Source organism: Ammospiza nelsoni, chromosome 4 (assembly GCF_027579445.1).
Source record: "Ammospiza nelsoni isolate bAmmNel1 chromosome 4, bAmmNel1.pri, whole genome shotgun sequence".
Taxonomy (NCBI): Eukaryota; Metazoa; Chordata; class Aves; order Passeriformes; family Passerellidae; genus Ammospiza; species Ammospiza nelsoni.
Window position 1 is genome coordinate 18,959,420 of NC_080636.1, and position 14,297 is coordinate 18,973,716.

Consider the following 14,297-nt stretch of genomic DNA (forward strand, 5'->3'; position numbering starts at 1 on the left):
TTTAACTCTGTTCTAAAAAAAAACAGTTTAAAAGATTTACTGCTCTTGGTAATTAAAGAAGCCCAAACTGATAGAGGGCCAAATGACACAATTTGATAGTATAATCTCAGAATCCTTGAATGATTTGGGTAGGAAGGGACTTTAAAGGTCACCTAGTTCCAACCCTCCTGCATTGGGAGGGACACCTTCCTCTACACTATGTTGCTCAAAGCCCCATCCAACCAGTCCTTCTGTGATGTTGACATTTTAATGAGTACTATGACCTAAAGAAAGATGGAATTTGAGTGGAGAGACAAAATTAATGAGAAAATAAATTTTATTCCTAATATTTGCAATCCCCCCAGTTACCTCTCAATGCAGGGAAAGCAGTAATTCCTTGGTAATTCCTCACCAAGGTTCCTGGAGGGATAGTGCAGAACCAGAGCCTAAAGGCAACAATGAAAGGAAAAACAAAGGGCCTGGGGGGTGGGGAGGCACCTTCCCTCTCCTTTCTGTGGGTTATTCTGATGCTTTTATTATCGTGCTCTGGAAGCTGGGATAAAAAAGTGCAAGCCTTTCATTTCAGGCTCATACAAATAAAGTATCATTGCCCTGCAACAGCAACCCTCCATCAGCAGAAAAGATGCAACAATTTTCATTAGCAACTATCAGCACTACAGCTCCTCTGTAAATACACCACCTTTTGCTTCATGAGATAAAAACATATTTTTGAGTGGAAAAATATTAGACATCAATATTTTAAACTGTAATTATAAGCTGTTTAGTTCATAATAATGTTCAGTTTTTTCAATAAAGGCAAAGGCCACATTCGAACTCTGAACCAAAACCACACAGCACTGGTAAGGGATGTTATTCTGCAAGAAGGTATTACCAGCAAATTATCTTTGCATTGACACATAAACCTTTCAACTCTATAACTACAGGTGGCTACTGAAAATCAAAATAAACAAATATGGGACCCAAATTCCATTTACTCACTAAGGATTTGAGAAACAGGACAAAACTATGGATTGCTGTTATGCTCTATCAAGTGAATTGGGGAGGGTGAGGTTCACAGCAGCCAAGAGGGGAATTAAATTTGCAATCTTCCTGGAGCAGGATTAAAAAGACGCACACAAGCACTGCTGGAATTAGAGATTGGAGTTTAGGTTGTTGTTTTAACAAACCCTTCTTGTGTCAACTGAGTCAAAACACTCAGGGTTGAACTTAAAAACATACAGATAAAAACAAAGGAAAGAAGCATTTAAGTGCTTCTATATATCCGAGTGAAGCATTATTCCCACTGCAGAGCTGGCCTCTGCTCTCTCCCTGTCTCGTGTCTGTGTTTAAAATCCAGTGACGAGGAGCTGTGCTGATGTGAGGATAACACAGAAATATACAATACAGTAATACATGCAGTGATCAGAGAGCTACATGCATGTCAGCTGTACATTCAATTTAGAAAAGAGGGTTGGTTGGTTTTTTTCCCCTAAGAACCAGTGATTCATAATGGAGCCTTCTGGGGGCCTGAGACCCCAGTGGTCCGTTCCACAGAAAAGATGAGAAAAAGAGTAATTGTGTAAAGGGAACTCCACAAGCTCTTCCCATCCATCCTGCCCACCCCACTCAGCCAGAGCAATCCCCTGGCCCAGCCCTGCCTAAGGAGTGGACATTTTAGATGTTCTGGAACAGAACATTAAGTAACTGATGGCAACCTGGGTTACCCTGTTTCTCGATTAGCGCCTTGTGTTAAGTGACTTCACAAATGTGTTTCCCTGGTTTATGGTGCCTTCTCGATAAAATGCCCCGTTCTTCTGTATGTCTCACGAGAAACCAGAAGATCAGGAGGATAAAGGGAAAGAAGTTTTGCTGTCAACGTCCATATTACGTGGTCCCTTAAGCCACCCAGCTGACCACGCAGAGGGCTGAGGTGTCCCCAGGCCAGCACACAAACTCACTCCCTTGGCCAATAGTGCTTCTCTGCACCAAGAGGGTCTGGGCATCCCCCAAGGAGTGCTCACTGCTCTTTCCAAAACCTCTCTGGGGGCTCCTACAGCAAAGCACTGTTACTTCTCTCTTTAGTTCCTCTATTATAAGAAAAAATATCCACCAAATTCAATAAATTGTTACATCATTATGTCTCAATTTAATTCTTTCACACTGTCCAAAAATACAAAGTAAAATGCTCGAAGAATCATGTCCCTTTTTGAAATGTATACCTGCTTCTAGTACATAAAAGCAACCACTCCTACAGTGCCTTTCCAAGGCATCCCTTTTCCAGCACTTCCTACTCATCATCATCAAAACAGAAACCCACAGCTGGTACAGGACAGGCACACAGCACAACTGAGCTGACCTCTGCTTTTTACCACCAATTACAGAGTTTTTGGGACCAGAGGCAAAAGAGAGGTGTTTCCAACAGGATGTGAATAAACCATGCACAAGAGGTGCAACACAGCTCGAGTATTCATACAAGAGTTTAAAATCTCACCATATGCTCTGTGCTAAATTCATATCACACAAACAAACCTAGCATAAGCTAACCTCCTGCCCTCATTATTATAATAAAATATTTACTGAATTCAAACAGTTCATAAAAATCTCTGCTGAGTTTGAATAATTACAACTGCAGTATTGTAAAGGCTATTTTTGTACATGTTCAGGCAGATTGCAATAAGATAGGATTAGAAAAAATGCTCCAAGATAACTGCATAAAGAAATAGGGGCTATTATTGCATTATAGTCTAATATAAACTCTGAAGTCAATCTCAATTTAAAAAAATGAGGTAAGTTTTCAAATTGAGCTGTCAGCTAACTACCAGAATCAGTATAATTTACAAATCACCATTCATATGAATAAAAGAACACAAAGCACAATTTACAATTAACCATCTTTTCCCAGTCTGCTGTGTTTCCAGATAAACACCGAGCTGCTATTCTCACGGCAGCATCAGTGATTCAGTTACCACAGCCCCAGGTGAAAAACTGGAGTCATTTCAGGTCTAGGCTGACCAGAATGTCACCACACTGTACCTGTATCTTCGGGCATTCCTGCATTAATTCCCTCCCAGAGGAACAATTCCCGCAGGAGCGCTGGTGCTGCCGCGGGGAGCGGGATCCGCAGCGAGCGCTGCCACCACCGCTGTGTCACCCACTGCTGCCACCACCGCTGTGTCACCCACTGCTGCCACCACCGCTGTGTCACCCACCGCTGCCACCACCGCTGTGTCACCCACTGCTGCCACCACCGCTGTGTCAGTCACCCAGCGCAGCCGGGTCAGGTGGCGCCTGCCGCACCCCCGCACAGGCGGGAGCGGGGCCAACCTCGCCGTCACCGCCGGGCAAAAATAGCGACCTCCAGAAGCCGAAATATTGTCACGTCCATGGGGGGTGGCACCGCTGTCCCGTGGGGACCGGATGCGGGACGTGCCGGCAAGGGGCCAGTTTGCATCAGGTGACAGCACAGCCCCGGACAGCTTGCTGGTCACCTGGGGAGAAAGGCTGAAAGAACTAAATCCAGCAAACTCCTTGTTGTAAATTATAAACGCAGGCTGAGGTAGCAGGGAACCCCCTTAGACAGCCCCAAACACAGCGATCCCTTCCCCCGGTGCAGGAAGGCACAGCGCTGATGGACCCAGGAGAGGATGAAAGCAGTGAGATGCTCCCACTGTGCGATACCTGGCAGCCAAAAATCCCCTGCTTGCTCAGATGGAGTTGGAATGTGTAGCACTGGAATAACAGTGATGTGTTGAGCTATTTAAAGCACTGCATGGGAACAGAACGAGCACTTCTATAAGTACTGCAACTTCAGGAATCTATATGGTGAGGACACCGCTGCCCTGGGCCATGCCAGACGTGGTCTATAACTTTAAATAGCCCTCAGCTGACATGGCCTGAGACCCAGAGCAGAGATCTGAAGATCCCAGGTTCTATACACTCAACCAAAACTATGAACAACTCAATTTTAAAAAATCTTCTATATGCATTATCTTGCAGTAACTAGCTTTTAATGTGAAACTCTTATGTCAGCTTTTTATTTTGCTCAATATTGCTGTGCTGCCTGCATGAAGCCAAATCCATCCTCACACTCTTTTGGATCACCATCAGCCACCCTGGCTGAGCTCTCCAGATATTTGCAGGATTTGGCCTACTTAGTTTTTCCCAGCGGCTACTTCAGCTTGGCAGAAACACAAAAGGCACTTTGCTAAATGGCAACACTCTGAAGGCATGTAAATTAATAGGCAGGAAAAGTGAAAAGGCTTTCACTCTAACATAGCCTTTTCCCTCTGCTTGCCAGGCTCCCAAGGCTAAATGCTTGGTAACTTGCATTTTAACATTGTATGGTCACAGTGCAGTCACACAGTGCACTGATTTGTATTTACAATTTGAGGTGTGATCCCTGAGCCTCCCCTGCAGTCTCACCACTTGGCTACAGCAAAGGAGGAGCTCAGAGGGTTTTCGTGGTGTTTCTCTTTTGTGCCTGTGAAGCCCATGAGTGGTGATGGAGTTTCTATTGAGAAACTCCATCACCACTCATGGGCTTCACAGGCACAAAACAGGAGGCCATTGTCCTTCATTAGCATGATGGGCTGAGTCATGATGGGCATGACAAGGGACAGCAGCGGCAGCAGCACAGGCAGAGATCAGAGACCTCCTGCTGCAAATGATCCAGAAAACCGTGTCACTTTGTTGTCGTTATATCACAAGAGTCCCACTGTCATTACAAGAGTTCCATATTACCAGAGTTTCATACCTCCTTGATGTTCCTTGTAGGCATCTCCTCTAAGCACTGCCTCTTCCTTGTCCTCACAGCACCCAGCTGACTCCAGTTCCCCTCAGCCAACCAATCCAATCTTTTATAACACGCTTCATCTTATTGGCTACAGCTGTGGCCTGTTAAAGTGAGGCCTGCTCCTAATCTTTAATAATTAACCCAGCTGCAACTCCTCAGGGGATAAGATTACTTTCTATACTACCTTTATTTACTTATATGCTATTCCCCTATATAGCTTAAACCTGATTTCTCACATCAACACAGACCAAACATCTGTAACTCCACTGTTTTAACAGTAATAACAGCACACAACCCTTGCTACAGAAAAGGACATGACACCTGGCTCCTCTTAAAATCTCAAGTGAAGTCCTGGTAGCCACAGCAGTGCTCTCAACCATCCTTTCTTCCAAGTTTGCTTTTTCCAATGTTACATTACCGAGGTCAATGCTGTTACCAACATCTTTGCAAACAGCAAAGAATTTAGGCCACTCTGAAATGGATGAGCTGGCTGTAAAATCTTTATAACCTGTGGCATCATGAATTATAAAGGACATTTTAAAAAGATTTCAGACCTGTTCCTAATTAACTCACACTTTTTTCCTGTACTCACTGCCCTCTTCCCAAGTGTAAGCTAAACTGAATGTCAGTAGTAACTGGACTAGTTATAGTTTAGTTTTAGGTAGTTCCTGCAAGGAACAAGGAGTTAGACCTGATGATCCTCATGGGTCCTGTTCAGTTTGAGGTATTCCAATAACCCCATTCCTGTTCTTCACTGCACTTCATTCGGCCTATTTTGAGCTTTTTTCACAGTACAGGCTCTCAAACACCTCCATCCTCAAGTCCATGCAAGACATAACACTTGTCATTAACTGCACGGCAACAAGCCATGTGCAGTCACCTTTAATTGACACACGTGTAAGCAGGCAGAGACAGTGAGCTCCTGTACAAGGCACTGAAGTCAAGAACCTGCTCTAGCAGGGAGCTTGGACTGAATGAACTCCACAGGCCCCTTCCAACCTCAACCACTCTGTCATTCTGTGAATCCTGCATGTTTATGAAGCAGGAAAAATCAGACTGAGGATCCACTCTGAGCTCTGACAGGGAGCAGGCAGCTGTGTTTGCTCCAGAGGTAACTGGGTCATGAGTCCTGCTCTGCTCCTTGCTATCTCTTGGGAATAATGAGCTTCTTCAGCCCTGAAATCCATGATGACAGCCCTTGACTGCTGGCCAGCAAGTTGGATGAACAAAAGCAGAACTTCTCCCTCTCCCAGCTCCTTTTTCCAGGGGGGACCTCTCTCTAGATCCAGACCAAGCTGGCATTAGCCCCCTGTGCTCCCCCAACTAGAATGAAAGCACCATCCAATATTCTTCAGAAAAGTGTGCACCCAAAAGAGTGAGCAGAAATCAAACATAAACCCTACAAAGCCTTTAGCAGAGATTCTATAACGGGAAATGTGGTGTATCAAACCTAAAAACAGGGTGCAAGAAAATGCTTAGAGAACTTTAAAAAACCAAACACTGCCCCATAATGAAGTGAGGGGACATTCAGAATGCAAAAGTGACTCAGGTCAGAGGACAAAGGGATAGGGTCTGGTTAGCAGCAGAGAGGCAATGAGAGGCACAGCAATGGTCCTGCAGGTCACACCCTCAGGAATGATCCCGCCAGCCCAGGACTCTGCTGACTTTATCAAACTCACAGGGACTGCCAGTAAAATGGAGCAGAGCTCAGATAAGGAAAGATCTGCTGAAGTATAGGTCAAAGGCTACAATTTAGCTCAGAGAAAACCTGTCATGTAATAAGGATAGGGCAAGTAATTAACAAAAGGTTAATCAAAGGTTTCTAAAAGGCACTACAAAGGACTTTTCACAGAAAAGGCTTCAGAAAGCAGGAGGGAAACTGTACACCCGGTGGTGAGCTAGGATAATGGGATGTATTGTATTAAGGGATGGCATCCTGGCTGCAACAGAAAAGGTACTGTAACAAGAAGCACCCAGGAAAAAACTCACATTTTATGGGAGGGAAATCAGAGAAGCAGAACAAGGCAATAAAAGTCAGCTGATGTGGCCAAAAATTGCACATGGTAGGCATGAGAATCAGAAAAATTCATTTATATCTTTGAATACAGGAGGATTTAAATTACAATGTGATTTTGGCCTTTAGGGGATCATGAGTGGTGCAAGAAAGATGGCACTTTGCAAAGTGCAAAGATGCCAAAATAATTTTTGGGTATTTCTTTTAGGACTAAATTAATGCATGGAGAAGGTTTTGAAGGAAAGATTTTTCCATGTGGGATGATGCTACATTCACACAAAAAGAGAAATAAATTACTAAATTTTAATTTAATATTATTTGTAATATTGGTTAATAACTAATATTAATATTATTATTAATAATTAGCAAATAATAATTTAGTTCATATATAAAATTATCATTTAAATTGTTTGGATTTTTAATCAATGGAAATTTCAAGTGCTTAAATAGAGAGTAAACAAAAGTATTGCCTAAAGAATTCGATAGACTTAAAGGACTTCACTGGACTGCTCTCTTCTGAAAAGTAACACAGACATTGCCATAGTTCTTCCATCACCAGCTACCTAGCTTACAAAATTATCAAATGACAATGTGGGTTGTGTGCTATCCAGGAAAAAAAAAAAGATTCAACCACTCATGTGTTTCAATTGGAATCAATACATTTAACTTTGAAGGTTTCTTACCAAAAAAAACCAAAAAAAAAAAAAGGACACACTTACCCCCCCAGAAGTCCCATTTTGAGATTTAAGAGGCCTGGATCAATGTCTAACAGAACTCATGTGCCTGAATGGGCCACACAAATAAGTCCAAAGCTGCAAGGCTGGAAACCCCTCCTCGACACATCCAAAGGCAGGGCAAGCTGATTTTCCACTTCCCACCTCCCAGCTGTCCAAGGCTGACTGTGGGAAAGCACCTTTGGCTTCCACATGTGGTGGAAACAGCTGTGCGTGCTTGTTTGTGCTCGTGTCCTTTGTGAGTGTGGGGAGCAAGGGCTCAACTCAGTGTCACCCTGCAGATCTGAGCAGTTTCCATCTGAAGAGTTACCTCCCTTGTTTTCCAAGAAACAACAACTCTGTGACCATAGAGACCTCTCTGAATCCTTGTCACATTTGTTGGACGCAGTCATCCCACAAGCCTGGGATGCCTTTCCAAACCCTGCAGCTCAGTCCAGCTGTGGTGATGGCACACCCAGGACAGTTTAGAGACGGCCATGCAGAGACAGAGACCACACTGTGCAAAAAAGTCTGACTGTCATCTTCAGATTGGGGCCACCTGAACAAGTGGCAAGGTGAGCTTAACACCAATAGATACAAAAAGCAACCATGGGTGCAAATTCCTCTTCCTCAGAGGCTCAAACAGCTGCAAGTCCAACCTGGTGTTTGGACAGATAGCTCTCCTTAGGTTTACAAAGGAGAGAGACACTGAAAATCATATTTAGGATCTGGAATTTAAATCCCAAGTGAAAAGCCCTGAAGAAGCAATTCTGCCCCAGAGGGGAGTGGGGATTTCAGACACATCCTCATCTGCAGCTCTCTGTGTCCTGCTCACACACACAGCTCCCAGCACTTTAATCCTTGCCTTCAGCCCACAGGGACCATGCCAGAGAACATTTTTCTGCCTGCTTTCCAAATCCCATTCTCTGTGAAGGGATGTAGCTGCAAAGCAGCAGGTCACATTCAAATCCTACTTAAATGCATTCATTTTGGTTGATGATCACTGAGGAATTTGTCAACAATGTGGAGTGCTGTTTTGAAAGCAAAAAAGAAGCCACCACTGGAAATGTGATGCGGTTACACTTAACCCTGTTCCCAGTAAAGTCCACCAGTAAAACTATTATTGATCTGGGTTAAAGACTTTCATCAGCATTCATTTCCTAATTCTGTCAAGTTTTGATCTTAGCAGCTGGCTCATCACAACCAGAAAGTTCAGCTTTTCCCCTCCTTGCCTGAGGTTACAATTTCCCATCAGTAACATCCGAAATGCAATTATGTCTCTGAGCTCACTTTAATACCAAAAAACAAAGCAGGTTTTTTTTCTTGGAGTGTGTCTAAATGAATGGATATTCTTTATTGCTCAGTTCCACCATAAGCAGCTCCAAAATCTTAAGAATCAACTAAAAAAAAAAAAATCATTGGATTCTCTATCTATTACTGTTCTGCACCTCCCTGTCTGCCTGATGATCACTTCTAGCACCTCCAGCAGTTACCCAAACCATATTCTTGCCAGTCCCCTCATCTTTAGGGCATTCTTTTTTGGAGAGCCGTGACCCAATACCAGAAACTGTCACTGTGGAGATATTTCCTGCCCCCAGGTCTGCAGCACCTGCTGGGTGCACCCCTGCTCTGCATCACTCTTCAATCTGGCATCTGCTCCATCTCTATCCTCCAAGGGGAGAGAGGGACAAGCACATTCCCTGGCCTGGAAATGAGCAAATGTTTGCAACTGGGGAAAAACAGTGTACAAGGAATTTCCATGGCTCATTTGTCTTTCCATTCCCTGGTACAAACAGAGTAATAATAACAACAGTGATGCCTGTTTGTTACAGCAACACCAAAAAGCAAAAGCAAGATAAAGTAACATAGTAAGCAACAGTTCATTTTGCTAAAGTTCATTTTGCTAGACAAGCCACAATATATCACCCCCAATCATTAATGAATAAAATTTACTACCTTTCCAGTATATGAAATATATTTCTAAAAGAATTACAATTTGCAAAGGCTCTTCCCATTTTATGTTGTAGTCTACAGCATAAAAAATGTCAAAAATAGTTACTCTGAAATATAAAATTGAACTCCTGTTTTATTTGCTCTGCTTAATTTGGCATTAGAAAGGGATTAGTTCTTGTTTTATTGCAATCATAGAGTTAATTAAGATCTACATAGATATTGATGTTACTGTAGTTCTGGTGCTAAAAGTCACACTACCTCACACAGTGCAAATTAGTTATCTTTGGTGAATTTTTCACAGTGTAAGAATCTCTTCTTAGATTCAGTTACACCCATACAAATCTAATTCTGTTTCATCCCCATCAGACAAACCAGCACGTTGCCGCCCTTTTCACATTCAGGCTACACAATTTCAGCAATCAATTATCTCCCAACACTGCATTCATAGCAGAAATGTGTTACATTCACACCAACAAGACTCCAGAGCCTTCAGCTACAGTGCTACTTCTTGCACAGTTCTGCAACTAACAGTTCTATTATCAATAGGAACATTTCTGAGGTATCTGTACAACTTGCTTTTAGACCAAGTTTTGAGTTGCTTAATTTGCAAACCACCACCTCATTCAGACAGCAAATGGGTTTCAGTTCAAAATAAATATTTTGTTCTGAAGCTTCATATTCACCTTTTACAGACACAAGGGGAAGCAGCAACATCATCTGATAAAATAATTTCTTATGTGTAAAAAGAAAGATATTGCACAGCATTTTTTCCCAGGTAATGTACAGAAATGCAATTCAGGGAGCACAGATGAAAATCCAATGCAAAATTCCACACTAACCTCTCTCCCCTGATTTCAACAAGGTTGAAACACAAGGTATCTTTATTGTGTCCAGTGAACAGCAGTGTGGTCAGGAGATCCTGAAGCACACTATTCCCCGTCCAGCCACTGAAGCTGGTTAATGCCTCACACTCGACACAAAACATACAACTAATCTAAAATTGTAGCCAAGGCCTGGTGAACACGGAGAACCTTTACTTCTCTCTATCTCAAGAGAAGCCTTTACCTCTGTCCCTAAGAGAGAGCCCTAGCAAGCCACTGCAATGTGGAGCTTGGCAGTCCCCGGGCAGATGTAGGTCACTCCTCCTCCTCCCCCTCACAAGGGCAAGGAAACCAGGAGTCTCATCTGGCTGCAAGTGCTCCAATTGCCAATAATCCCCCCAATTTGGGTCTTAATAACAACCTGCTAGGGCGGCAGTGACGCAGGACGCTGTCCCCTGACCTAGATGCCACCAGAGCCAGACTTGGGCTGCTGGGCCACCACAGACATGGCTCTTCCAGGACCCAGCTTGGGCCACAACACATTCCAGCACATCCCCTCCTTGTGCCTGCCCAGCTCTGAGGCTGTTTGATTGTCAGAACTTAGGACATCTTTCTGGCTGTCTAGAACGGCCAAGACCCCTGCCAGGGGGCTCAGAAGCCCTGGCACGGAGCCCAAAACACCTGTGGTTTTGATTATAACCCGCAGAGCAAGTTACCAACGTTATATGAAGATCAGCAAGCCACAACAGTTTAAGTAGAATAATAGTGAAGTTATCACAGGGTGGAAAAATAGATTTTGGAATTTCTAGAATGGGAGTTCAGGGAGCAAGATGGAGGGATCTGGGCGTGTCCAGCCTTTCTCCTTCTTCTTCTTCTTGGCCTCCATCTTCTGCTGTGATGGTGGCACTGTTTACAGACTGGTTTAGAGTAGAAGCTCACTGTCTAACATAGGTGATAGGTATTGGAAAGTAATTGTAAACATTGTACACGCAGTTTTTAGTATAAAGACATAACACTGCCCTGGGGGCAGGCAGTGATCCTGGAACTATCCTGCTGGACGGACCTCAGCAGGGCAGGAGAAGGAATTTTATAGATAAGACACAATAAACAACCTTGAGACCGAGAACTGAAGAGCTCTGACTCATTCTTCAAGTGCTCAGGCTGAGAAAAGAGACTTTTAGCGTTTCTTGAAGTCATGGTGACCAGCTAAAGATCCTAAGATTTGCACTCCCAACACTCCCACCTTAAGCATTTCAGGCTCCCTTCCACTACCCCCATGGCTGCTCACATATGGGTTTGGTCTTGGCACTGACAGCTGCTCTTTGGGCAGTTGGCTTTGAGTAGAAGCAGGACAATTATGCACATCCAAATCTGGGGAACAATGGGGTGCAGGGATGTGTCAATACACAGCCAGCGAGGAGCCCAATAAGCACATGAAGCCCCACCAAACCCACACACAGTTTAAGAACAGAGGACAAGCTATGGCCATGAGGTGCTGGGCTCATCCAGAGCAGGGTAACAACCAATGACTAATTTACTTGCTACCAGGTCCATTTACAATTTAGCTCTATTTTCCCACAAATGCTCCTCCCTGACTGCCATTAACATCTCATTTTCCCAACTTCAATCCTTCTCCTGGACATCTCCCTTCTCCTGGGCACACAGTTTCTTCAAACATTCCCTCCACTGTGTTGCTGGAGGAAGGGAGTCTCCCTTACTGTTTTCCAGGACTGAGACACCTGGGAGCTCTGTTCACCCTTTCCACTGCTGACCATGTACCAAAGGAGCAGCAGAGCACAGTCTGGCACTGCTCTGCTCCCAAAAAAATAATGGTTTTAGTTTAATGCAACACACAGAAAGAACAAGTGGTCCATGCTACCACAGCACATTTCCAGCGTTTATTTCCAAAACAGAAAATAAACAAAGAGTCAGTCCAAATACTCCTGAAGTACGTGATGACTCAGATGGTAAATATCCTTTCTACCACATCCCACTTCTCTCTATCATTTGGAGTGACAGCCCTGCTCTCACTGAATTAAAGAAGACAATTCTGCTTTGTAATGAATGAAATCAACATTCTCTCCTGTATGACTTGTTGTTCTGCACTGCTAAGCACTATCATTATGTGGAGTTTAAAACTCCTTCATTTTAATAGTGTTTCTGTAGAAACAGGCCTGAATTTCAAAAAGTGCTTTTTGAGGGGCTCTCTTAAAATACAGACGTGATTGTAGCACTGAGTGAGGTGCCTAAGAAAAACACAGCCTAATAAAGTTACACTGATCAAGCTGGAAGCAGTGGGCATTAATTTCATATGCAAAGCACAATATGCAACTCCATGAAAAGACTGATGGGTTCCTCAGGGTTTGAAAAATGATATGATGCAATTGAATTTTCTCAGCAATAGAGTTTCTTACATAAGAGCTAGGAAAAGGACATAGTAAGGGCTAACATGTTAAATAAGCAGAGAACTAGGAACAATTCCTTAATGCAATCCAATCCTTACCACTGTAATAATTTTAGCTACAACTGTCACTGGGGTTGTGGAAAATGTGACATCTTATGGAAATGCTTCTCTCTACTGACAACCAACTAGCTCACCCAACCAATGAGACCTTAGGTACCAAAAGCAGAAAACTCTGAATTAGCCACCATGACTTGCAGAAATCCTTAATTTGACCTGGCTTCCAGACTCAGTCATTCTGACAACATTTTTCATGCTGTCAATCACAAATCAGTCCCAACTCTTTGTGAGTCTATTAGTAACATTTGCTGTGTCACTAAGCATTAGAAACTCTGCTATCTCTATTTCAGTCCCTCTTCCAATGCTGAGCTGAAATGGAGTTGAAAACTCAGGTCTGAATTCCAGTCTGGCACAGAACAATGAACTTCCCCTTATGCTCCAAGCCATACAAGCTGGATGACCCCATCCTGACACAGGTTCCCTCTCTGACACCCAGCTAGAGCCCGGGGCAGACAGGTTTTAATACCTTGCATTGCACCACTGAGTTGATAACAGCAATGCTTTTAGACACCTTCGTATTTCCAGAGCACTGTAGGTCTACCATGGCATCTTTTCAATAACAGATGTAATTTTCAAAGGAACAAGTTTTCAGTTCTTCCCTCTGTGTAAACATGAGCTTTATACAAATAGAGAGACCAGGTAACACTTCAGTCTTCCATTGTTTGCTGAAGTTTCCTGAAGTGCTACTGCCAATAGCAATGCAAATTTTATCACAAGAGTTAGTAACTCCCAAACAAAATCACTCTGTGAGAACACTGTATACGAAACAATGTGCAAATATATTTTATTCAAAGCAAGATATAATATTTAATGGTTTAAGTATTTCTCTTGAGCAAAAGTTAACAATGTGTGGTATTGCATAATAAAAATGAAACATATTTAAACTCTAGCTTTAAAAGTAGGCACTAGAAGAAGAAATTCACTGATTATTTTCAAAATGTTACAAACTCTTACTTCCAGATGCTGATTATGCAACCTCAGGATATAACCAAATATTAAATAAATGTGCAAACTGTATGTTTAATGTAGACTCATAGCTACAAAACTTTACAGACCAAGTGAAAACCAAAGGAAGAAAAAAAAAAAAAAAAAAAAAAAAGAACTAAGCTGCCTCTCTTAGGGGAAGATCTGTAAAACAGTAAACCCCTGCATACAAACACCTGGCAACTGCCAGCCAACACAGAAGTGGTCCTGAGGAAAGAAAAGGACCAGGGGAAATGCAAACCCCACCAACTACTATCTTCAATAATAAGAGAAAAACAACAGGTTCTCTAGAGTGGAGAAATAGCAGGAGATCTCTGTCTGATCTTGGGCCCTGCTATTCACAAAAAATAGGCCTTTCTTCATATTATTTTCTTGAGAAAATGTTATTTTGCAAGGAATATCTGCTGTTAATTCTTCCTCTTAACCAAAATAATAAAAAGTGCCCCAAAGACTAGCTGACCATTTGGAAAAAAAATGAGTGATACTGTATCATTCTACAATTGTCATCTAAAAAATATAG

General features: G+C 42.8%; 1 protein-coding gene across 8 annotated transcripts in view; it reads right to left on the reverse strand.

Annotated features, from left to right (window-relative positions):
* The window catches only part of ABLIM2 (actin binding LIM protein family member 2), a 130,482-nt gene that overhangs the window by 98,826 nt on the left and 17,359 nt on the right, over positions 1-14,297 (reverse strand). Inside the window, exon 1 of one of the 8 annotated variants that reach the window (XM_059469938.1) lies at positions 3,013-3,201. The exons of the other annotated variants lie outside the window; for them this stretch is intronic. Coding sequence (XP_059325921.1) covers positions 3,013-3,028 — 16 coding nt within the window. The 5' untranslated portion in view covers positions 3,029-3,201. Of the gene's footprint in view, positions 1-3,012; positions 3,202-14,297 lie in introns of those variants that run through there. 8 annotated transcript variants of the gene reach the window in all.